This window comes from Phlebotomus papatasi, chromosome 2, assembly GCF_024763615.1.
Source record: "Phlebotomus papatasi isolate M1 chromosome 2, Ppap_2.1, whole genome shotgun sequence".
Lineage (NCBI taxonomy): Eukaryota > Metazoa > Arthropoda > Insecta > Diptera > Psychodidae > Phlebotomus > Phlebotomus papatasi.
In genome coordinates, this window is record NC_077223.1 from 86,467,107 (window position 1) to 86,493,806 (window position 26,700).

The 26,700-nt window shown below is 36.4% G+C and overlaps 1 protein-coding gene across 2 annotated transcripts in view; it reads right to left on the reverse strand.

The window, feature by feature from the left end:
* Positions 1-8,803: 8,803 nt before the first annotated feature.
* LOC129804856 (helicase domino) overlaps positions 8,804-26,700 on the reverse strand; it is a 97,803-nt gene continuing 79,906 nt past the window's right edge. Inside the window, exons 20-21 of one of the 2 annotated variants that reach the window (XM_055852515.1) lie at positions 26,277-26,669; positions 8,804-10,117 (exon numbers count right to left, since the gene is read on the reverse strand). In XM_055852515.1, coding sequence (XP_055708490.1) covers positions 10,109-10,117; positions 26,277-26,669 — 402 coding nt within the window. In that variant the 3' untranslated portion in view covers positions 8,804-10,108. Of the gene's footprint in view, positions 10,118-26,075; positions 26,670-26,700 lie in introns of those variants that run through there. The other variant, XM_055852514.1, reaches the window with a different exon arrangement.

Consider the following 26,700-nt stretch of genomic DNA (forward strand, 5'->3'; position numbering starts at 1 on the left):
ACGAAGATACTGAATTTTAAAATTTTCGATTTGTGACTTTTTGCCCCAGTCTCCCCTATAGTATGCAAAATTTGAAATGGAATATCACGTATGTTAGAAAAGCACAGTCTAGTGGAGTAATATGATGAGTATGAAATTACTGTTCGTATTGTTTTCTGAATCGTATTAATTGCTTTCTGAATCTGTGATTCGGTCAGTTTTCGAGCGAAACACAAGAGAGAGGCAAGATAAAACACTTGCTAACTATTTTTGGCATTCTCGCAGTTCAGAAAGTATTAATCTTATATGTAATATGGTCATGAGGAATGATGTCACACTGTTTATCCGTTTGTCCGTCTGTCTAAAGGTCAAACGGTTAGAGATTGTCACTTGGAACTTTCAACGTTTTAACCCTTTAAGGACGATTGGGTCACAGGTGACCCAAAAACGAAATTTTTCCTATGGCCATCTAAAGTCATATTTTGCTCTGAAAATTCAGAAAAAAATTATTTTTTCTGACCCCCTATTTTTGACTCTCTCGTCCTTAAAGTATAAAAGGTTGCCTAGGCAGACATTCTGTCCATATACGAAAATATGTGAGATTGTTGAGAATCTCACCTAATACCGTTTAATAATTCCTATTATCGGGTTTTCAACGTCAAAGGTTCAAAAGGCTTTATAAAGCGCATTTGTCAACCGAACGAGGCAGATTTGGTTTCGTTGGAAAGGTCTCGGAATTTCCGTCAAGACTGAATCGATTTTAATCGGTTATGAACCGATTAAAATCCGATTTTCCATTTTTCTAAGGAATTTTACTCTGTCTTAGCTTAAGATGAAATATTAATGCATTATTAATCGAACTGTAGGGGGTCAAAGTTGAAAAATTGGTCGACCTATAACTTCGGTTCTCATTGACATTTTTTTGTTTGCATATACGGGTTTCAGACTAGAGGTTTAGCCCAGTTCTCAAAGGTACAAAAATCCAAAATATCGAGCAATTTCATTGCTTTTTGAGAACCTAATACGTTATTTATCTTTAGAAATACGATACTAAAGTTATTTTTTCCAAAGTCATAATTAATAAGAAATTAGAGCAGTTAAGCTATATAGCTCAGCCTTAGGTTTTAAGCCCGTATTATTCATCTCGATCAGAACTTTCAGTTGACATAAGAAGGTCAAGGAGATGAACTCCCTCCGGATGCGTCATTGGGTGCAATCCTTTCAGGACAGGAAAACACACAATTCTTTGCCAAAGCTTTCGACGCTTCAACGCGTCTTCCTCAGTTGTCAGTGAAAGGATTGCACGCCCTGACGCATCCGGAGGGAGTTCATATCCGTGACCTTCTTATAGGGGAAAGTGGTCTGCCTTTGAATGCGGCAGCCTTTGAATATTGTAATTTTTTCACTTTTCTTTAAAGCATAAATTCTTTTTTAGTAACTATTAGATAGCTATTCATAATCCTCACAAGTTATCAAAAAATGCAGACCCTAGCTCTTATTTTCTAGGTGCTAGGTCAAAAAAACGAAACTGAGCTCTAAACTGTAATTTTGATGTTCCACAATTCATGTGTTTTTTCATAATCAAAATAATTTTTCGAACAAATCTTCTATTGTGAGTCATAGAAGGTTATTCTTGGATGGTATTTCTCAAAATACATTTTGATTCAGATGAGACAATTTTTGTGGGTGATAAAAGTTTGCAAATATTGCTCTGCGGCAGCCTTTGAATCTTAATGTTGTGTGCCTTTGAATCCTCTTTTTCCATACATTGAAACATCTGACAGCTTCCTGTCCGGGAGCAGAATAGAACTCCTACTTTGGTCTGACGAATGTCATACAAATACTTATAACATGCTATCTTGCTCCGGCCGGGATGTTTCAAACTGACAATTGTCAACTTCAATTGCGTTTTATTACAAATTTTCAAGTGAAAAACAGTGCTTCAGAAAAATGTAAAAAATGTTGTTGTATAATGACTTTTGACTACAGTGGTGGTTTTATTGAGTGCATTAGGGTTCATGCTAATCAATTATGGGCCGTTTAATGTTACAGTCCTAATATTCCCAGTGAAAAATTAAGATTCAAAGGCTGCCCAAACACATTCAAAGGCAGACCATGCAGGCTGCCTTTGAATATATCGACATCACATTTTCAAGTTCCTCACCAGGAAAAACTGAGAACTTGCGAGTCCTGAATGGGGTAAGCATAGAAGCTTAATGAACAAGAGAATTTTTTGGTGTAGTGGAAAATAAAACTCATGTTGTAGTTTACTCTGAAAAAAATCTCAAATTTTGAACATCATTTTTCGTTCAAAGGCAGACCACTTTCCCCTACTAATTATCGTTAATAATCTACCAAAAATTTCAGTTGACTGTTCAAACATTGCTACTGGTGGTGCAGCGATAGCATAGAAACATCATCAGAAAGACATCAGAAACGCCATTAAGGGGAAGTGGAGCACCTTTGAAAGTGGAGCACCTTTAAAATTGGGATTTTTCACCCATTTTTTTAAATAAAGTTAAGCCTTATCGTGATATAATTTAGTTACACAAACAGATTGAGAAAGATTTTCCAGAAAAGCTATGAGAGCCATTGTGAGAAGGCGTCGACCTGGAGGCAGACCTAGGACAAGGTGGCTGAATCAAATTCAGATTCTTGCTTTGCAACGCCTTGGGATCGAACCCGAACATCTTCCTGAAGTGCTGCTAATTTGGATGTCATAGGCCCGCAACTCCAATAGGGATAAGCGGTTCAAAATGAATGAAAAAAACAGATTGAGAACCTATAAATTACATTATAATATGGCTCACGCTCAGTTCCACTTAAACATAAAAGAAAAATCACGATTTCAAATGTGCCCCACTTAGCCCTATTGTGCATTTTGATCAATTTTTAGGGTGTGTGTTGTCTAGGCTGTTAATTTTCCAAAAAATGGCGTGGATTCGCTGTTTTTCCAATGCAACCAGATATAAAGGGACTAAAATTCACGAAATTCACAGCGCCGCATCTCCGGATTTAAAGTGTCCGATTTTGATGAGCAAAGTGCGCAAAAGAAAGCCCTTATAAAGCAATACTTCCTAGAACACATGAACTTCATAGGCTCAACGCTAAGGGCGCCATAGTCGAAAAACCTCATCTTCCACAACACATAACCTCAATTATCTTGACTCCCGCTTAATCGATTTTGATAATAATTTCGGCATAATTGTGGAGGACATTTCAATCTGTATTTCGTTCAAAATATTATTTTAGCTGCTCGAACTCCAAGAGAGAGCAGTTTTAACAATCGTGTTTTTTTTTCAACTTCTCTCCATCCTGGCTGCCAAACGGTAAGAGATATTGACTTCCGGTCTTCGATGACCCCCCCACAAGTCAACATTCTCTATCTAACTAACTTACCCAAATTATTTTGTTCATCATTATATTATCTATCCGATTTGTCGTTTTAGTGTTAAAATCGTTCTAGTGTAAGAATCTCACCTATACAATAAGTTGATCTAGGCTTATCACTAGTGTTTATTTTTCTCCTTCCTACATTAATAAAATCAAGTTCTAAAGTGAGGTTAATAATTTTATTCTGAAGAGTCGTAGCATTGTATGACTTTACTTCTTACTTCTTACACTAGCAATTTATTATTATTATTATTATTATTATTATTACTATTGTCTAAGTAACGAGTTCGAACGTTTCGCAAACCTCGCACGAATTTCTACGTTCTTTATATCATTCAAATATTCTCTTTTCTGACTCTCTGGATTCAATTTTAAATTTTTAAACAAATAAGGTAAGTGTGCCATATTTCGGCATAGTTGCATGCAAGCGCCAAAGTCTCAAGTTTGAAATGTAATATCTTTAATTGAAATTGATTTTTTTATTCCTTCTACTTAAGGAGTGTTGCTTAGAACCTTGTAGACAGTTTATCGTCCTTATTTACTCTAAAATCATTCTTAATACATTTTAAAATGAACAAAAATGTAGACATAGCTTTGGTGCTCTATTTCGGCCACCTTCATTCTCATAGTTCCTTGCCATTCAGGAATTCTTGCAATGCCTTTTTCACGTCATTTCGTTTGTTGAAGCTACATTTTTTGTTATTCTTTGCATTGTATAATCTCTAGAGTATGTAAAAACTAAAAATTTGTGGAAATTCGAGGAACAAAAAAGGTGTCCGGAATTGCAAGCTGGCCGGAATTTGGCACACTTACCCTATTGAATAAATTTTTGATAATAAATTCTCAAAAAACCTCTGAGATAAAACGTTATTAAGTCTTTTAGTGTGAAAAATAATTGCAATTTATAAAATTTATGACAATTCAATATAAAACTGAAATATTAAAAAGATAAATAAGGTAAAGTACCCTTACTCGACCGGGTTCCTCTATTCGACCGGTGGGTCAATTTTTGAATATTTGATGGTGAATTTTATCAATTTCTATGAATTTGTCACTGATTCGTATTATTTAAAGAATAATTGACCTATTAATGTTAGATCATACTCAAAATATTATAGCAAATATAATTAAATTGAATAAATAAATCTACCGGTCGAATAGAGGAACCGGTCGAATAAAGGGTACTTTACCTTACTCACTTGATTGTGTAAATAAAAGGTTTTTCGGTCTCTACTCTTTCGCTATTTCTCTCTCAAGTGACGATAAGAAGAAGACGGCATTCCCATCCACTTTTGGCTTGCCTGGTCAAATTCAGCATCTCAGCCGTTGTGGGAGGCGAAGACTGTGGGGCCAATAAATTAGTCAGAATGCGAAATTAAAGACACTCGTCCAAATATTACAGATTCATATTGATTTAGTAGCTCTCTCGGTGTCCCCGTCTGGAATCATCTCTCTCTCGATCACCACGGGCCCAGACTATCGCTAAGTGACTCTTTTGGCGGTTGTTTGGTCTATCTTTGGGACTTTTTGCTTCTGGAGCACTTTGTGGAGGAGCCACTCCATATTGGCAGCCCATTTGGGGAGTATCGAGAGGCGTCTGAGACGTTGAATTTCATGTGAAAAATGAGATCATCGTCTCTCTGGAGATGGCAGCCTTGAACTCCTCTCGTTCATTCGCACCACCGGAAAAATTATCTCACCAGTGGCAAGTTCATCGAGTTCATTGTTCACCGGAAATGCACACACAGCTCAATTTGTCCGGATTAAACAGCACAAACCTGAGCCACTTAATCATCTTTTTCACCCGCCCCAAAACACCAAGATTAGGTACTCAACTAGACAAGAGGCTTCCAACTGAGACAATCTCTATCGCTGGAAGGATCTTCACTGAACGGAAATACAGTCACGAGGCTCGCGAAAGATTTGTGAAAAGTTTTTTTTGTGCACTCTTGAACAAATGCCGATTTTTCAGGGAAAATGCGATTAAAATTTTTTATTTTTAAATAAATTTCTATGAACTTAGTTCTAAAAAATACTAAAGATTCTAATCATTCATTTTCTATCGTTTAAACAGAAAATAAATTAGGAAAGGAAAAGATGCATTCACGTGTACAGAAATGCTTTCAGGCTTCGCACACACAATGGCTTCGAACATTTGATATTTTTCCCATTCCATATTCCCTTAATGAATCTGATCTAATGGCAATTTATTTTATTAGCTAGCCATAAGTCAAAGCTTTACTGAATAAATGAGGTCAAATTTACTAAAGGAATATGATAAAAATATAAAGTTGTCGAAGCCAGTGTGTGCGAAGCGTGAAAGCCTATCCCAAGGAGGAGCCATTAGGGTCGGAAGTGGTGTACAGCTGAAAATGAAGTGCTTGGAAGTCTTTGGAAGTGAGAGTGCTCGAATATAAAATATTTTCCGTCTGATTCCGTATTTTTTCGGACTATGTTACTTTTAGTTGAGATTTTTAATTCAAGAGGCAGTATAATTTGAAAATGTTTTTCGAAATATTGAAGTTTTTTTATGACAATAAAATTGAGCAAATACGCTCAAATTTATGATAGCTTAACATGGGTTGTAATTTTTCCGAGGAAATATTCAGTTGAATAATAATTTTCCTTAATTTTTACAGGAATTTCTAATTCATGTAGTGTCTCGCAAATAATAACATATAGCTTTTGCAGTTGACTTTAAATCAATTTGATAATTCTTTTTCTAATTTATCTTAAATATGTATGTACTGGATGATTGTATAAATTCGTGGGACTTTATCGCGAATATCGTTAAGGGGTATCCCACAGGTTACTTCCATCATTTGTTTGATTACCTTTTTGCATATACTGTGGAAAGGTTTGCAAAAGTTGTCTTCAAAAAAGTCCATTTGTGATTCTGAGGACTTATACAAAATAAGGAACGAAAGGGTGCATTTGTAATATTTAATGTTATACTAATTTTGGAAAGGCCTAATCTAAGTGATGGACTTCCATAAATAAAAAGAGTGGCAAAGCGTTCGAGGCTTTGCGAGCTGCTCGAACTCCCGAGAAGGAGCTCTATCTAAATCACCTCAAAACCAGCTTGAAATTGAAAATTGTTCAAGAAGAGGGCTTCAAAACATCATTAACCTTTTAATTAATTAATTGACCAAATCGATTAAAAATTAGGCATTTGACCTTCAATAATAATTCAAGATGGAGATTTTTCCAGTGAAATGTATCAAAGGACGAAATGTTCAGCTGAAGAACGAAATGTTAAAGCTGGAAAACCTCCAAAACATATCCAAAAATGAACGATATCGTCAGGGCCAATTTTTTGCAAAATTGGAAAATCCTCATTTTGCACCTATTTTTGGAGGATGGGGAACGCATGAAAGGGGAGGGGGAAAAATAAAGAGGTTGGGTTCGAGATAATGTCATTTCAGGAGGGGTCATCGAAGACCGGAAGTTGATATCTCTTACCGTTTGAATTTTATATGGGTCAAAAGACTGAAAAAGTGCGAAAAACAGTATTTTTAAAACATTTTAGGGGGTTATTAAACAAAATGTTAAAAATATGTGTAAAAATAAATATCTTCAGATTTTTTAAAAGTTGTCCTAATTTGATTTTTTTTCAGATTAAATAAATTATTGATTTCTGAGTATGAGAGTGCATGAAGTGCAGAAAGTGCTGGAAGTATTGCAACATTTTCGAGAGTGTTGCGAAGTTTTGGAAGTGCGAAAGCCTCTTCCATACAAATATTGGAAGTTCCTGGAAGTGGTGTACACATTTTCACCCAAATATCTCCCCCTTGGCCTACCCTATATGATTTTCAAAGGTATATTTTAAATAATAAGTTTAAATCTCAGATTTTTCTCAAATTCAAAATTCTGCTGAATGAGCTTTACGGCAAGAGAGTTTAAAAAAAATACAGGTACGTAAAGATGCTTCACTTATCCCTACATAGATTTAAAAAAATATATTACTTACCTTAAAATCTGTAATAAAAAAAAACTACGACTTCTTCATGAAAATTATAACATTTGAAATTATGGAAATAGAAGTGAATTATCAGTATTTCATCATTTACTTACAGAAAGCCTATTGCTAAGATCCTCTAAATTATGTCTTAATTTATTCTTAAGACAGTTTTAAAGAAAATTTTTAAGAGGGAAGTAAAAGCAATTATTTTACTTTCGAACCTGGCAGGCCTGATTTTATGTTTTCTTAAATTATTTATCAATTTTAGTATAAATATTAGAAAAGAGAATAATAAATTAATGCTGCGAAATATAAGAAAGATAATTCACTGACTTCTGATAATTGATCTACTAATTCTTCACGACTGTTAATATTTTAAAAATTCGAAAATGAAAAGGGATATAAGTTTTGGAAGCATCCAAAAAATGTCCAAGCCAAGTGCTCACAATCGGAATTTCTCCAAGGGAAAATTATCCGGAAATCTGTTTCGACAACTAAAGAAAATACATCTTTACTTCTCGTTTCGTCCGCTTGGTGGCTGAGGTATTCCCTGTTCGACTTTCGAAGTTTTTTGAGTATCAAGACTTGTTAGCTTTTTCAGCATTCACATTGTTTTGGGGATATTAAAGTAGCAAGATTTTTAATATTCCTACCTCATTATAATTTCCTGAATGGTGTTCAAAAATATTTCAAAAATGAGTCAAACTGTTGTTGACTGACGATTCAAGAATATCAAGAGCACCGAAGTTCGAAACGGCAGAACAATCAGCGCTGAAGCGGCGAGTACGTGAACTTGCTCTTTAGGCTTCCGAAAGATTTTCGAATAGGTTTTGCTTGCCTTTCGAGTGGCTTTGTCTCTTCGAAAGGTTATTACTGAACGGAGCGATTACTGCAGAAACTTGCAAAAGAGCTTTAACACAGTTTTTCTCTATAGATGTTAATAAACAGCTAAAATGACAGTGGACGCAAAAAATATATTTGCAAATCCAATTACATTATTAAGTAACTCTCCAAGAGCATGAATGACAATAAAATCAAACTTTCTGTCTGTTCATTTGTCACATTATTATTAGAAGAACTTTAATATGACCGAAAATGGGTAGGTGTCTCAGATAAAGATCTAAAAGACGCACTTCTAGCCTTTTTATGACGTTGTTATGACCCATTTCCACAAAAAAAAATTTCAGGGAATCACAGAAGAATCATCCAGCAATTCGCACAAATAGTTTAGTCGACATATCTGTAATCTCAATCAATCTAATTGCATTCCATTCCCATTAGAACTACCTGTTATCGCATTTTTCTGAAAGTTCCATTGACACCCACGCAGAGTAGATATTCTTGTTGATAGAGTCGACACAATTAATTATTTGCATGACTCACAGAAAACATTACATTTCACATTTCGCCGTAATGTTGCTCAAAATAATTTCGTCACTGGATGTTCCAAATAAGAAAAACAACTTTAGATTAAGATTCTCTTCTTTTTGTATTTGAATTTTTCTTTGTTTGCAATCCTAGAACTCATACATTTACATTACCTCTTGTCCCTTCACACTAATCTTACGCTCAGACGAGAGAAGAGATTATTAGACGGAAAATTAATCATCTCTTAAGTTTATGAATCTTGGTTATATAAAAAAAAGATGATGGCTCACAGAAATGGTATCTCATTTACATCTTACTGAATATTTTTGCAAGTAATACAATAAAATTAGGGTTCTATTTTCGTTCTCATTCAACTTCCACCAAAAAAAAATTCTAACATATTTAGTCAATGAGTAAGAACTTTAGTTTACAAAAGGATCTAATGTTCACGTTGCTACTTCTGTAAATTTCCTCTAATTTTTGCGAGATAAGCGTTTTATTTTTTGTTTTTAGTTTTTTTTTTAAGAAAAAAGTCTCTCTTTTGTGTGAAATGAGAAAATTTCAACTGTCTCCTTTGCACTCAAAAAGGTACATTTTCACATTGTGAATAAGAAAATTAACGAAATACAGCACACATAAAATTATTTTTATTCATAAAACTTCTTTTCTTTCTCAAATTTTCTTTTATGAGTGCCACATTTCTATTTAATCATTATTTATTTCTTTTCTCTCTAACTTTTCTTTTTTAAAACTTTTTATACACATACACGCATTTTTTCTGACTTGTTTTCTAAATTTTTCTGATGTATCACTCTATTAATTAACAATTACCCAATCTCGCAGAATTTTATTATTTTATTTTTATTAACTATATTTAAACATATTTCTTACAACTTTCTTAGAAATAAACGCAATTCGTTTTGTCTACAAAAAATTAAAATCTTACAGGAGCAATTAAAAAGGTTTAATGGTGCAATTCCGATGAAAAATTAATGTTTTTTTATGCGAGACTGTTCTCAAATGCTTCTGCATTATCGACTTTACTTTGTATTGGTTCCTGTCTCGACTGTTTTATGCCGTGTCTTAAAAACCGCCAAACACTCGTGACAGGAACCAATGCAAAGAAAAGTCGATAATGCAGAAGCACTTGAGAACAGTAAAGTCCTAAAAAACATGTTAATTTTTCCTTGGAATAGCACCAGAACGTGACTTTGTTAACTCAGAGAAAAAGTATTGCATTTTAAACAAAAGTGAGAAAAGAAACTTCAAAACAAAGTGACAACAAAATATTGAAAGAAATAATTTTTTGACAAGAATTTTCCATTAAAAAAAAAACTAAGAATCCTCTCTTGGAAGAGTGTCTCAAATGGATGGGCGGCTCGAGTCACCCTCATTGGAGTTGCTTATTTATTTTGACTGGAAAAACATGAAATATTTAGTCGTTATGTTTACACAAAAACTACCAAATATTGCAGGAAGGCAAAAACAACAACACAAATCCAACGCACAACACAATATTGTGAAATTATCGAGCAAGAAAACAAAGAAGGGGCCAAAATACTAAAAAAAAAAAGAAAACGAATTCTCTTAAAGTTCTTGCAATCACTATAAAGACAACTTTTTTTGTACAGCAGTAATTGTGATAAATCCAATGAAACAAAAAAAAGAAAACAATCAATGGTAACTCTTAAAAAGATAATCAAAAGAATCCCAATTTGTCTCATTGTCTCAATTATTTTCACCCATTTTCCCTCTCAATTCCTCATTGTCACATGAGGGCTTTTCGATTGGTGATAACAGCAATTTCATAAGATTACGCACAGTAGCTCATTGTCTCAGCTGACTTTGTATGAAGTTTGTAGTCACACCTTTTACAAGTCTCACATTGTGTGAAGAAAGATTAGAGACAAATCTCCAGTGGAGTCATGAAACGTACTCGAAAAATAAATTATAGTACAAAAGGTGAAAGCCGATTGACATTCCTTAAGCCTTTAAGGCAGGGGTGTGCAATAACCGTTTAAAACCTAATAAACGTCAGAATAAGCTTGTTTTAGGCAGCGTTTTGACCATTGACGTACAAGTTTCATTTGACGTTTGTTCGGTTTAAAACGGTTTTTCCACACTTCTTCTTTTAAGGACGAGTGGGACATCGGTGTCCCAAAATAAAACAATTTTTTTTTTCGTTATAGAAAGTTATTTTTTCTCTTAAATAGTCCAAAAAATAGTTTTTATTTTTGGGACACCAGTGTCCCATTCGTCCTTAAAAGATTAAGAATGTCTGTCGATTTTTCGTTTAACGACCAAAGTTTGAATTTAGAAAAGTGTCCAGGGTAAAAGGTAGTTCAAAAAAATTCGAAGATCACTTTCAAAAGGTAGAGAAAAGGTAATTGTACTCCTCATTTCGTCCGCATGGTGACCGAAGTACAGTAGAGTCTATCAAATCTGAATCTCTCAAATATGAACGACAGTTGTATTTAAAGTGTCAATTGTGACGTATGTTAAAAAAAAGAACTCGCGTTGTGCATAATAGAAAATAATATCCCTGTGCTGCTCGATTTAATACACATGTACAATTTAATATCACATAAATTCGGTTATTTTTGAAGATATCGTTCGAATATTTCGAAGATTCTAGCATACTTCTTGTTCGAATTTCGAATCGTCTAGTGTTAAAATGTAGGGTTGCGTCTTTTATGGCCTCGTTAAAATATTTATCACAAAATGAATTCGAGGAACCAAAAAAATCCTTCTTCGAAATCGTATTACACCCAAAAATGAAGAATGGTGCGAGGAGGCCAAAAGTATGGACAGACCATAAATAATGTCGGAACCCATTCGGTCTTGTTGCTTCAAGAAGAATGAAGATAGACAGGTATTGATATTCGAAAAACTATGAAATTCGAACAGATAATACTTAATCCACCATGCGGATGGAATAAAAAGTAAAAATTCCTTTTATTCGGCTTTCGAAATCGAGCTTCGAATGTCTCTTCACTTAAACAAAGTGTCGACTGACGTAGAGAGGATGCAGGACAAAGTTGTCAAACTATACAAATAACAAACGACTATTCTGATGATTCTGATTCATTTTTCAAATTAAAATTCCTTCGTTTCTTTAACGAGGGGACAAGTTAAATAAATGAAATTCCGTCCAGTGACCGAAATTAAATTCCCGATTTACATCCAAAAAACTATGATTAGTACCATTTTAGAGTCCCACTGTTTCAAATTTAAAATAAAATCCAAGAAAAAATCTTATGAAAGTGTCTTAGCTAAAATGGAAATACCGCATTTCTTGGACAACTTGGACAGAATTTCGTTGTTCGAAAATTGAAAGGGCAATTCGAATATGAAATATGAACTTTAGCACAAACTCTCAACTATACATTCTACGCTAATACTGTCTTGAGACCCGAGATTTAGCCGTGTACCCAATGGTTTAGAATTTCGAAAACCAAACAATTTTTGTAATTTTTAAATTTCGATAGATCTATTGGACACAAACACAATGAAGTGTGATTCTTCAAATAAAAGGTAAATGGAACTCTATTTTCACAAAATGTAGTTAATTTTCGAAGACTCATATGCAATTTCGAATTTTCAAACCAACATTTTTGCACAAGGTGGGAAAATTTTTTTAAATATCACTTTAAGATTCTGACCAAAGCGTCGTTGATCTGTTCGAAATGCGAACAGGAACTACTTTAGCCACCTTGAGGAACTATCTCATTTTTTGCTTTTCGAAATAGATCTTCATATTTTTTAAACCTGTGATTAGTAAGTTTGTCAGTCTCAGTTTTTAATTTTTTTTACATTATAAAAATAGCGGGTTACGTTTAATACAAAATTTCTAAAATATTTCGAAAATAAAACTATTTGAAAGACAAACAGGTTAAAAACAAATTGAGCGAGATTTCTATTTTAAAATTTTAAAATCTTTCATCAAATTTTAACCATCTGTTTTTGTCTCTTTTCAGGGAATGAAATCTCCTCTATTTAATTTAATAATCTAAAAACGTTCGAAAATGTATGTTTATGAGAATCTGCTATTAATCAATCATAAGTTTCTTAAAATTTTGCCACAAAATTCGTCGGAATGATAAGTTTTCTACAAAGTATTCCAGGAACTGTGGTAAATTTCGGTTAATTCGGTAAATTCTCAAGTTTGAAATGTAATATCTTTAATATAAATGAAAGTTTTTATTACTTTTTATTCAAGAGTGTTGTTTAGAACCTCTAACACTAAACCTACCGACCGTTTTTGGTCGTTTTTCGGTCAAATGATAAACCGCGGTAGGGTAGGATACTCAAAAATTTGTCTCAGAAAAGAGCAAAAAATTAAAATTCTAACACTGAAAAACATATTACATGCATATATTAAGAAATTCATAAAGTTTGACAGTGACATTGTACCATTTAAATACAGTAGATACTCACTCAATTGGCTCTTTTTCAATCGGGAGAAGAATTTTGTTGATAATTTTCACATTTGATTTTGAAGCAAATTTGCTCAAATTTGCTATAGTTCCTCTTGTTTAATCGAGATTCTTTATAATTGGATATTTTTTGTGGAATTTACAATGACTGACGCCCAAATATCTCGATAATTTGGATGACATTTTGCTCCATATGTCCGATTGAGAGAGGGTCTACTGTATGTGTTAATTTTAAATCGGTCAATTTGACCGGGTCTTGGTAGGTAAGTTCCAAAGACAATGGTTTAGTGTTAAAAGTCGTTTATCATTTTTGTTATCTCTAAAATTATTCCTAATGCATTTTAAAATGAATAAAAATATAGAAAGTATGGTGAGTAATATTTGGGACACCCTGATCCTCGTAGTTCCCTGCCCTTCGGGCACTCTTTTAAGATATTTTGCTCATCATTTCGTTTATAGTGGCGACATTTCTTTATCTCTTTTGGATCGCAAAACCTCTAGAGAACGATTAAAAACTAAAAATTTACAGAATTTAGAAAAATTAAGAAAGTGGCCGAAATTGCAATGTGGACGAAATTTGGTACAGTTCCTCTATATTCTCTTTTCTGTCACATCGTCGGTTGCGGCTACCTCTGTCGTATCTGCATTTCTTTTGTGTCAGCATTTCACGCAAGAGGGGACGTCTGTATTGTTGTTGCTCCGAATGCAGATAGACAGCAAATGCAGATACGACAGAGGTAGCCGCAACCGACGACATGTTCTCATCACCAACCTTATTAGTGTTTTTTTTTTCTAATTTGATTTCAGTTAATAAAATTCTCTTTCAAGAAATGCACAACATTTATGAATGAAATAGACAATCTCTTTGACTTCCCATTTTAGCCAAGACACATTAGGGGGATTATAGTGGATTGCAAGGGGACTTTAACTAAGAAACAAACCACTGAGAGATTTTCAAAGGCTCATCGGTGTATAGCACAGAGGGGTTGATTTCGAAGTCAGAAAAGTCAAGATCCTTTCCGAAATTAAAGAGGAAACCTAGAAGACCAAACTACGTTGCGATAGGCGAATTTCTTTTTGCAATTGATATTAATTCCCATCAAATATTTCCATGCACTGATTATTGTTTTATCAGGACTGTCAATTCTATAATGACTGAAAAAATTCCACTTATCTTTTGCCTTAAAATGAGCTTGCACATTTCTTTGTTTAGTTTCCACGATGTCTATCTATTTCACAATTCGCTCTTATTTTTTTTCTCTCACTAATTGATTGAGAGACTTCTCGCTGAACAAATCAATTTCCCAGAATGTTTCATCATTTACGAATTCTGACAAATTAATTTGAGTAGAAAAATTAGGCAAAGACCTGTCATGTTGAAAGCATCGCTGGGGCACTTCTTTGTGATTAAAGGCTTGTTAATAAATCAACCGGAAAGACTCCCTCCCAAGCAGTTGTGGTAGGAAAAAAAAATGAATGATCTTAAATTCTATGGAACGATGAGATGATTACCTGATCATCTCTCTTTTTTTGTTTGTTGTACTATAAACCCATGTTCAAAAAGCGTGGTGGTTAAAATAGACATGAAACAATAGACCGAAAGGAATGTCAGATAATTCTATATCTTCATTTTTTTTTGTTGCCCATGCTCACAATTCTTTTAAGCTGATTATCGATGAAATGTGATTGCATTTTTGTTCAATTGAATAATGTTTTAGAGATAGAGAGTTGCTTTGTAGATCCCCCTGGGCAGAAAGACTCTTATGTCATTAGAGAGGAATTTCTGTGCAGAGCATTCAGTTCAGAGACATAGAGAACAGTGCTCTGGATTAATTGTGCGGAATTGCAAATTGAATTTCCGGAAAAGTGTCGACTCATATGATCATTCGATGAGACTTTGTCATCATGACGTCAACTGATAAAGTTGAACTTTGAAATATGTGCCAATTTTGGCGTGTGTTGAATTTTCCATTTTGTTGGTATTTGATGAGACCGAAAAGATGGATCCCCACAAAAAAGCCTGTCCCTTATCTTCCCAATTGCGTGACAACCAATACAGCATTTCCGTTTAAAACGTGATGAACGCCGGATCTCCAAAGAAGCATAACTCCAAGACAAATAGCCATACTACTACAAGCCATGATTCACGTTTTAATTGATACCAATCTCCTTCTTTTTGGCAAATGTTGCAATAAATATGACTATATGATGGCCCGATAAAAAAATGTTTACTGACACATATTTCCAACACTCTTTTTTTTTCCTTCAATCAATCAATCGATTTAGCATGAAGAATTCTTTTTTTGGCAATTGATCGAAACAAATGTTAATTGATGCGACATTTCAGAAATTCTTCTTGCACTCTGTCACGCAGATGAAAGTTCGTTTTATTTGTTCCCACTCTTTTGTTTACAATCTTTACAATTTTGGCACATTTTTTCTAATTTCTCAATTCATGTGATTTTTTACGCTTTCGGTTCTGTCACATGCTTTATCACTATCTCTGCTTTATAACCCACAACAGTGGGTGGCATATATCTGGATGCAGTGATTAGTACGTAAAGACTTTAATTCCGAATTGTAAAATAAATAGAGGATAATGGGGCAGTTAAGATACATTGTGGTATCGGAACTGTCGGATCTGAGTAGGGCACTCGTCTAGTTACCGAGAGGTCCCTAGTTCAACTCTTAATTGGAGCAGCAAATCTTTCTTGTTTCTTGTGTACTGCGGTGAAGATTGGGTATTCGGTATCATTCGTTCTGATTAACGCTGTTTGTATTCGCTTGAGTACAATAATTAACGCTTAAACCTATACTTCGGGAGGGCAATACATATAAGTAGCGTATCAAATAGAAGAATTTGGACTGCCTGCCTGCAATTCGCCTGCCATTACAATTCGCAATCATTTTTGAAGCCTCCTTGGGTAAACCTTGAGGATCCCTTCTTTGACCCCAAAGACTAAAAGAGATACCCTAGTCAATACCGTCCTAATGAACGAATATCCTATATGGATGATATAAATACCGGAATCAGAAACTTCTTCAAGTCATCCTCAAGACTTCTAGCAGCCAAGTATCCCTTCGAGGAAACTTGTGATAAAAAGTTAAATTTAGTATATTCCTTTGTCAAAGAGTGCTCACGTTTTCCGAGTTCCATCTAGTCACTTTAATCAAGCAAATACTGTTATAATATTGGAGGATCAGATCGTGGATCAGTAGGGAGGATGGAATCACTCTAACTGAGGGTAACTAGGGGAAAGCGCACTACCTTCGGACGATTTAAGCTTGGATCAACTCTTTTAGTCGATATGTTTATGTTGTTACTGAATTTGACCGAAATTGACCCATTACAAAATTACATCGTAATAAGTCAGGAGCATGACGTTTCCTATGTTTCCCATGTGTTTCTAGCGTGCCGAAAAAACTTTTTAGTTTATTAGCTATTTTCTGCCACTGTAGAATGAATTAGGAAATAATACAAATACAAAATAAAAGCCAATTTAATATAAAATAGGCAACCGAAAATCCCAAATTGGCAACCTACGTAGTTTTGGAAATATCTCGTGAAATGTGTACGAAAACAGGAAAAAAATTACACTAAAACTGGTCGCATTTTTTTATAGCTAATGTCACCCCCTGTAATAAGTAGTCCAACGTAGGGTTTCCAAAATCCCGGAATTTTTTAAATTTCGGAATCCCGAGATTTATATATTTCTCTAATTCCGAATTTCGGGATCCCGGGATTCCGAAAATCTAGGATTTAAGGATCCCGGTTTTCGGGATCCCGGAATTAAGAACCATTCGCGATCCCGGGATCTTCGGGGCCTCATTTTCTTCGGGATCCCGGGATTTTCGGGATCCCGGGATTTTTGGGGACCCGGGATTTTTGGGGTCCCGGGATTTTCGGGATCCCGGGACTTCGGGATCGTAATATTTAGGAATTTCGGGATCTCGAAATCCCGTTTTATCAATGCATCGATCCCGGGATTAAACCCGATCCAAAAAAGTAATAATCAAAAAAGCTGAAATCCCGGGATTTCGGGATCCTTGGATCCCGTATTGGAAACGCTAGTCCGATGCCTCAAATTTCTTGCAAAGGGTCATCGCGTTATTTGGATTCCCAAACGACTAAAAGACTTTCATGTTCTCCAGTCTTAGTCACCAACTTCACTTCGTTCAACAAAATTTGATGACAAGTTTTGCTTCCACAAATTTATTCTGGTCTCTAGAGATTTGTCAAATAGTTGAATAGAGTGACAAAAGCTCTTGAGGGCCTTTAGGCTTGCTCTTGGGGTTTGGTGGCTATGAAGATGTTTGGGTCAAGAAAAACTTTAATTCTTTCGCTACTTTAAATGATGTCCCGTACGCTTTTGAGCGATGTTAAGTTGCAAGTGAGCAGGGCATGAATTCTGAGATTGAATTGTGAATTTATGAATTTATCATGTGATAAATTCACTGATCTGAGATCGTCTTATCTAAGCGTGTCAAAATAATTAACAAAAATTATCATGTATTCTAGGATACCGTGACTGCTTTCGATGAATAGATACTGTGAAAAACTAATGAATTTTAGAATTCTCCACAGGGGTTGGTAATGGTCGGGACTGCAACAAGAGGAAGACAGTGTACATGTCAACCAGTCCCGCGGCGCTAAAGTACCATCAGGCACCAGATCACGATCGATTGTTCAAAAACACCCACAATAATAAATTAATTCTCTATGAAAAACATTGGCTGCTGATTCAATTGTACGCATGATACCGTTTCTTAAGCTTGTAGTGAGTCAAAACGTGTAGAAATGCACATGGCAATTGGTTAAGATCAGTTGGAAAGACAATCAGAGCTAGTGCCCCATAACCCAGGTAGAATATTCGCCTAGATTCAAGCCCGGGTTGAGGCAGGAGCTTTCCCTGTCTCTTTTTGGATGAAATTTGTGGAGTTTGGGAATCAATAGTTCTGATTGTCGCCTCTCTGTGCAAAAACACAAAAAACTCTTAGGCTTGCGTACCAAAAGAGCAGAAGTCTGTTTAAAAACACGAACTATAGAATTTTGAGGTCGTCAAGCTTCAAGCACCTCAGACTTACGGTGAGTTCTTATAGCAGTGTCAAAATGGAGATCAATGTGCAAATTGAAGCAAGGAATAGGTGCCCCCATGCTCTATCAACAATATTCGATACTCAAAGCGTTTGTCGGCAATCGAAGATGTAAAAACCCATAATGAGACTCATCGCCAAGTATGGTTTAGAGGTAATACCAATGACCCAAGTTGAAGAGCAATCGTTACTTCGTTATTGATTTTCGAGAGAAGAATTTTGAGACGGACCTATATCCTAGTGAGGGAAACAGTTTGTGGAGAGTACCGTATGCGGACAGCTGGAAATCCTCTATGAGGGGCCAGACAGTATGGTCACCATCAGATGACATCAAATCCACTGGCTAGGACATATCAAACAATTTGCAGACGTAATTAAACAGTGAGCCTGAAGGAATAAGTATGAAAGAGTGTCTCAGAAAAACAGTGTCATTAAACCGCTGGGGTTGCAAAGGTGCTGGAGGAAGATGGCAGAGAGTTGCCAGGACTGGAGCAAGCTAATGCAGGCCGTCTAGTTCCTTAAAGGAACGTTGCATCCAGCCAAGTGACCTAAATAAATAAATAAATGAGAGAGCAACTCCGATAGCACGAAAGAAGAGAGCACTAGGGGAAGGCCCCCCAGGCGGTCAACAGTCGAGCACTAGGGGCAGAATACAATTCGTAATGGAGATTTCAGAGCGTGTCGTCCCTTTTCAGACCATTTGGTTCTCTTTGGATCTGCCAAAGAAGAGGTTCAGCAATTAATCGATTTGATAACGTTTGTGCTGAAACAGGTATAAAGGTCAACGTGGTGGTTAAGTCGGAGGTGATGGTAATCTCCCGACAGCCTGTACGATGTACTCTACACATTAGTCGGGTCCCATTGAAGCAGGTGGAGAAGTTTAAGTATCTCAGGGTGTATCTTTAAGTATCTTAACCTCCGGACGGTTAAGGGAATCACTCGAAAAGATCGAGTGAGTAACGTCTGAGGAGCTAAGCCACTGTGGAAGAACTTCAACCTGGGGGCAGACCTTAAACAAGGTACCTTAATCAAATTCAGAATCTTGTCTTGGAACGCCTTAGGATCGATCACGACCATTTCCTGAATTAGCGGTGGATCGACAGGCCCAAGATATCCTAGGCCAGCGACCTCGATACGAATAAGTTTAAATGAGCATAAAAGAAAGGTATTATGGTCTCCCATATGATATTTGGTAAGCTATGTTCAAAATTGCTCCACCTACCACTACAACTACAAAATATAAAAGAACAAAACGTGACATTATTTTAAAGATGCTCAAATTACAAATTATCAAATTTAAATTTTCTTTCAACTTTTTTACTGGTTTACCTCCGAATAAACCATACTTTAAATGCAACACAGTTAAGTGACTTCCAGTGTTTGCCTAAATAAATAATCATTTAAGATCCTTATCGAAGAAATTACCGACCTTGTTTCTCAAAAAAGCAAATCACTTAAGAAATATTTTCAATTAAGCGCCATTTAAGCATTTTTCTCACACCCGTGAAACAGATTAGTCAAGTACATTATTAAATATGAAAATGGCACTATTAATATTCATATATTCCCTTTTCAATTGATTTTGTTGACAAATTTAGAGGCAAAATCAATCATGGTTGAGAAAAACGTTCTGCTTAATTACAATTATTAAAATAAATGTCGATTTAATGCAAATATCGCTCAACTTCTGATTATTCGCATTAATTGATGAGAAGATTAATGAATGCATTGAAAGTTGATTCCAAGTATCTATAGCACTAAAATATGACTAATTATAGTGTAAGCTATGGAAGTTATGTTATTTATGATTATATGAAAAATTCTTTAAAATAAGGCGTTGATTTAGTATCATTGGGATGTTGTTGTAATTTTAACTTAGAATACCTCATAAACTACATTCTGAGTGTATTAATGATTATACACCTATGCAGAGTTTTATTTAAAGGGAAATTGCGTCAAGGAGAAACTTTAGTGCACATCGAAGGTCAATAAACATTTTACAGCCCCCATATTATTTTGTTCATTATCGGTCACACAACTCATCCCAATCAATCATGGTAGAGAATAAAAAAAAACCCAAGAGATAGCTGCAAAATTCTTGAGACATGACAAAAGCCTCTTGAAATGTTGTTCTGAGGCATAATGGCAAAAATGCACTCCTTTGGAAAACTTTTTTCTTTCTGAGATTTTTCAGCCCCATTCACACACCTTCATTGATATTGGCATCTTATCACATTTACGTCACATTACTCTCAAATGCGATACACTGAAAGCCAAATCGGGTATTTGTATTATCAGTGAAAAAGATGGGGCAAAAAATATTTCATACAGGGCGATAAATACAATTGCCACAGGGATAAATTTACTTTTTAAAGCTCTCCAGTCAGCTGTATTAATTGATGGAGTATTCCAACAAAACTTTTTTTAATTGCAGCAGATGTCTGTGCTTGGGCCATATGGAATATGTGTGCAATCAATGCATTTTTGCTGCAATTGCTGCAGCAACTGTGCAGAGCATCATGAGCCTGATGAGTGTCACAATATTTTTCCAAATGTTTCAACAACAAATTCCCTGAATAACCCTGCACAATCAAAATTTGAACAGTGACTACGCAAAGAATGACGTTGCCTTAAGCATTTCCCCTAAAAAAAAGACAACACTCAAATGGTAAATTCACGTCACAAATTTATTTGTATGTCGCGATGAATAATAAATTGTATCGATGGCAAATAATGTATTGCAAATCGTAGCTTTGGCGGCAGAAGTCTCAACCATGTGCGCGCAATTAAATAAACACACAGATCGACATGAATACACAGAGTACTCAAATGGCAGAACAAGAGAGGTGTTTGAGGAAAAAATTAACAAAATTTGCAGACACCAAAATGTGGAACACCCACAATAAGCGACAGAATAGCAAAAAAAAAGAGTAAGGGAGACTCCTCATTGATGCTCAGAGATTAGAGAAGAGACGCAAGAATTCGGCAATATTGAGAGGGAATAAATGTAGCACAGATGTTGTACAATTTTTTTTTGTTCCAACTTCTGACGCAAATAAACTCAGGTGTTTCCATCTCATGACTCTCTTGCACCTTCACCATGTGACATCAAAGAGCGCCTTTTGCGAATGGCTTTTCTACTATGCGCAAAATTTTGTCATAATCATATTTTGAGCGAATAGACACGAGACAAGGAGGTCATATTGCATAAAATATCAATTGCACAATCAAATATCATACATAATAAGGTAATGTGACATGCACCCATGAAGATGAAACAACTATTAGAAGGGAATGCATATATCATAAAATCACCGTGTTCATCATAAAACCACATATTCACGGTTCACTTGAAATAATCGCGTAATACAATGAAACTAAGTATTTGATTCACATCTCTCTATTGAATTTACAGATGTGAATTGTCGTGCTCAGTGAAGCTTTAATAGTACCTACAATTAATTTATGGTTTCTTAATAACTTCGAGATTTTTTGGAATAAATTTGCAAGAAGTGTCCGTGTGTAGGACATGTCAGATGCAAATGAATCTTGGAGTTAGTGATGCAACAATTGCACACAGCTTCATAAGCCTGAGGAATGTCCATCAGAAAAACAATTGTGAAATCTCGATCCTCAAATGCTCTTTGACCTTAGAATCAGATTTTGGAAAAAAAAACACTGTGAGCACTGTTTATGCTCGGGACACGTTGAATTCAATTGCAATCGAAGTCATGTATTGCAGCAATTGCACAAAGCACCATAAGACCAAATAGTGTTCAGAAAATTATAACACAAAAAACAATCCTGAATCCTGACTCATCCGGTAGGGGGTACCGATCGGGCACGTCCTAGGCGGCGGATAGGGAAAGGCTCTAATCAGTCCTAGAGTCAGATAGTTTGTTTGAAAACAGCTACAGACACGTATCGGCATACTTGCATCTACGAGAAATCTTCAGTGAATTATCCATGTCTCCTGTGTAATGAGGCCTGTTACCTCAAGCTTGCACCCTGTTTCACGATAATGCTTCGTCCGAAAAATAAGTAACGTCAGGTTTAGTAAACCTACAACAAGGACTACAACACTTTAAAATGGCTATGTGGAACGTAAAAAGCCACGCAATGTATTGTAAAGAGGAACCAGAGGAGCCGAACTCGGGGCAGACCTGTCGCGAACTCATTCATATCAAAGTCCATTTCGCGAATATTTGATTAATAAGCAAATTCCTTTATATGGCACTTGCAGTTGGTGGGGAGGAATGCCACGAAGCTAAGTATTTCCTCCGCCACTGAGTCATTTCCAGCTTAGTTCTTGTACTAATCAGTACCATTTTAAATAAAATGTTTTAATTAGGAGGGCAATTTGTAAGTTATTTGAGCCCCTACAAACCCGGGACAAGGTGGATGAAATAAATTCAGGATATTGCCTTGAATCGTCTTGGGATCGTCTCTGAACACCTTTCTAAAGTACCGGAAAAATGAATGAAAACAATCCTGAAACCCCGAAAGCTCAAAGCTCATCAAGCCCTTAAGAAATCCCAAAAATGTATTGTTCCGAATTTGACCAGAAAATGGATATGGCGGGAACAATTAAAGGTGGAAAGCGGAGGTTTTCTAGAGAACTGTTTATTGATCGTCTCTGACGTCTCCCTTTACTAATCACACTTTCCCCGAAGAAGCCTCCTCGATTCTTGGGGATACCAGAGGTCACTTCCCGCAGCTGATCTTACATAGTGGCTGCAAGACACTGTAACTGCACTGTCATTAGCGCCCCGTTTCTCTGGCACACTTACTGGTATGAGAGAGCTCAGTGGAAGGGTTCTTGATGGGTTTTGCCCCTCTAAGCTGCAATTTGCTTCACCAAAAATAAACTTGCCACAAGCATCGAGTCTGCTAGACTCAACTTAAGTGAACTGTTTTGGTTTATCCCTCCACTGTCATACGCTGGTATACATGTAGCTCGACTGACGTTTACGGGATTTTTAAATTCCTCTCCATGTCTACAGCATGTCGAAAATAGGAGTAAGGCCCATTAAGAAACGAACTAGAGCAGAAATATACACCAGAGCCGATTGGAGTAAACGCGAAGGGCAAATAATTTACCTAGGAGCCGTTACTCTATTTTCAAACGATTGACGTGTTGAAGGTTTCTCAGGGATCGTCTACCACCGTACAGTTCTATTTGGATGGATCGGTGCCCCTCGGCTACTACACCACAGTGTTTCAGGCTGAGGTCGTCGCCATAACGCTAGGCACTCAAAGACTGTTGGAGCCGGGATTGAGTGAAGAAAAGTACAAACCTTCTCGGACGGGAGTGATGCGATTCACTCCATTTCGGGTTAAAGATCGCGAACTGCCCTTGTCGCGGAATGCGAGGAAGTATTTGAATATGTAGATTACTGACGACAATTAGCATTCAAGGAGGTGAACTTCCTCCGGATGCGTCAGGGGGTGCAATCCTTTCAGGACAGGAAAACACAAAGTACTTTGCCAAAGCTTTCGACCGACGTCTCAACGCGTCTTCCTCAGTGGCCAAATCTGTGATTTGTCTCTGAAAGTTTGTCCACATTGTCTATCCACTACTCCAAATGAGGATTTACAGGGAAACTTGGGAATTCGTCGCGGGTACTCCTTCTTGAACATTGACGCAGCGGGTACTCCTTCTTGGACAAATCATAGATTTGAGGAAGTCGCGTTGAAACGTCGAAAGCTTTGGCAAAGAATTGTGTGTTTTCCTGTATTGAATGAAAGGATTGCACCCCCTGTCGCATCCGCAGGGAGTTCATCTCCTTGACCTTCTTATTTGAATAGGGTTTGTGGTAATGCGACGTTGTCCTATTCTAGGTACCTGGAGACCAAGAAATTGAAGTCAATGAAGAAACAGACCGCCTTGCGGTTTCGGAACCAGGGAATGACTTCGTTGGGCTTGAACTAATTGTTAAAAATAGAAGTCAATTATAATGGAAGATATGAACAGGGTTCATCAGGTGGAATAGACAGCGACGAACATGTCACATGTGTCCAAACTGTCTATGATCGACATTAACAGGAAGGGAACGGATTATACGGGTTTCATACCTAAGGCTTAGCCAAATGGCTTAATTGGTCGAATTTCTTATCAATCACGATTTTGTGGAAAATTTTAACTTAGGATTGGATTATTAAAAATGAATGACCTAATGGGCTCAAACGGAAGTAGATTTTGATTCTCCAATAGTGTCTTGGATAAAAGGTAAATGGAACTCTATTTGCACAAAAATTCGTTGAAGTTCGAAGAATTCAAATTCAATTTCGAATTTTCACGCTAAATTTTTCGAACAAAATGGGGAAAATTTATCAAATATCACTCTAAAAAGCTGGCAAAAGAATTACTCAGTGATTATGGAGTGATTAAATACTGGGGCAAGAGCAGTAAACGTCGTTGTTCTGCTGTTATTCCTCGCAACAATATGAAGACCGTCACATTTTGGCACTTGAGCACTTCGAAATTTGCACAGGATGTCTCTGAGCCACCTTGCGAAATTATCTAAAAGTAAGAAAGTCTCTTTTTTGGATCTTCAAATAGATTTTCGAATTTTTCAAGATCAACTTCTGTACGGAAAGATTAGGCTCTTAAAATGTAATGAAATTGCTCGCTATTTAGGATTTTGAAACCTTCGGGAACTGGGCTAAACCTCTAGTCTGAAGACCGCTTTACGGTGAGTGTGTCAACCGTCGGAGAATTGCATACCTTCTAACCTGTCTTAATAAGCGTCAAGGTATAGCATATAAGACGGTCATACATTCAGCGTGTGGCTTCCCCATCCTGTATAACATGAGACGAATGCTCTTTGGTAAAGCAGTATTGTCTCAGAATGAGTTATCAAGGTTGAAACCAGCCTGTTTGATGGAATTTATCCGGAGAACTGTCTGCCTTGACACACCCTGTCCTTAATAAGGGTAGTCTAGGGGTGCATAATGGGCCCACAGAGAGACGCCTAATGGGTCTCAGAATTTAGAACCATGAGAACGTTTCTGATTCCATTAAAATCGGTGCAGAAATGGAACAAAAAAAACAGAACTTCCTCGGAAAACAATTCCTAAGTGGATTTATTTTCCCTAAAAATCCTAATAATGATTTTATTTACTCTTAAATGAATTCAAATTCCCAAAATTGGACTTCTTGCAATTTTTTGAGAAAATTCTTGTTCTTTGCGTTCGAAAAACGGTTACTTTTGGGGGCAATCCTTCAATTTGGCTGCCCTTTTACTAAAGGTTTTTAGAATAATTTTGCGAGTGATGTCAGTGTTTAGGGCATATCAAATATCACTGCACTTGAAGTCTGTGATGCAACAATTGTACAGAACATCACCTGGCTAGATAATGTTCAGAAAATCACATAAAGCAACTGTTAAACACCGATAACCAAAATCTTATTAGAATCTTTAAACTTTCATCACTTCAAAACAATTTAGAGATTTCTGAAATAAATTTGCATGAAGTGTCCGTCTTTGGGACACATCGAATTCAACTGAAATTGAAGTCAACTGTGCAACAATTGCACAGAACATCACCTGGCTAAATAATGTTCAGAAAATCACATAAAGCAACTGTTAAACACCGATAACCAAAATCTTATCAGAATATTTAAACTTTCATCACTTCAAAACAATTTAGAGATTTTTGAAATAAATTTGCATGAAGTGTCCATCTTTGGGACACATCGAATTCACCTGAAACAGAAGTCAACTAGTGCAACAATTGCACAGAACATCATGCACCCGCAAAATGTCCCTCCAGCAATCAAAAAAAATCCTGAAAATTCTTCCAAATCAACTATTTACAAAAACAAAAAAAAAACTTTTACGTACATTTCCAAAGGACAATTTCATTTTATTTCATTTTTCCGCCTTCGGATACCCATCAACCTTTCACAGAGACAAATTCGATTCTTTTGATTGGTACTGATGGAAAGCAATACAATCAACAAAAAAAAAACTTAGTGGAAAAATTTTGAGGATGGAAGGGCTTGAAGCGGGGGGTTAGAATGTGTGTTTTCGTCCACCAACCTGGGAATGATGAGGATTTTGCTGTTGATGCTGCGTCGGTTGCTGCTGCTGCTGCTGCTGCTGCTGAGTCTGACCAGAGCTACCAGCAGTGCCACTTGCCGCCACTTCGACAATATTGCTGGCACCACTGGTAGACTGAGACACAATCTGGGGTGCTTGCTGAACGGCCAGAGCCACAAGAGAACCCCCAGATGATGTCTGCAGTCGTACAGGACTCACATTTTGGCGCTGATTCTGCTGATTCTGGAATGCTGTGAGGAGAGCCTGTTGCTGCTGAGCCGGAGTAGCTCCAGCTGCAGCAGCCACTTTAATGGCTCCCTGGAGGGTACCCGTGAGATTTCCCGGGGTAACATGAGTCCGCAGTGTTTGCGCACCCGGAGGAGCTGTCACCACCTACACAGAAAACCTGTTCAAGTAAATGCTT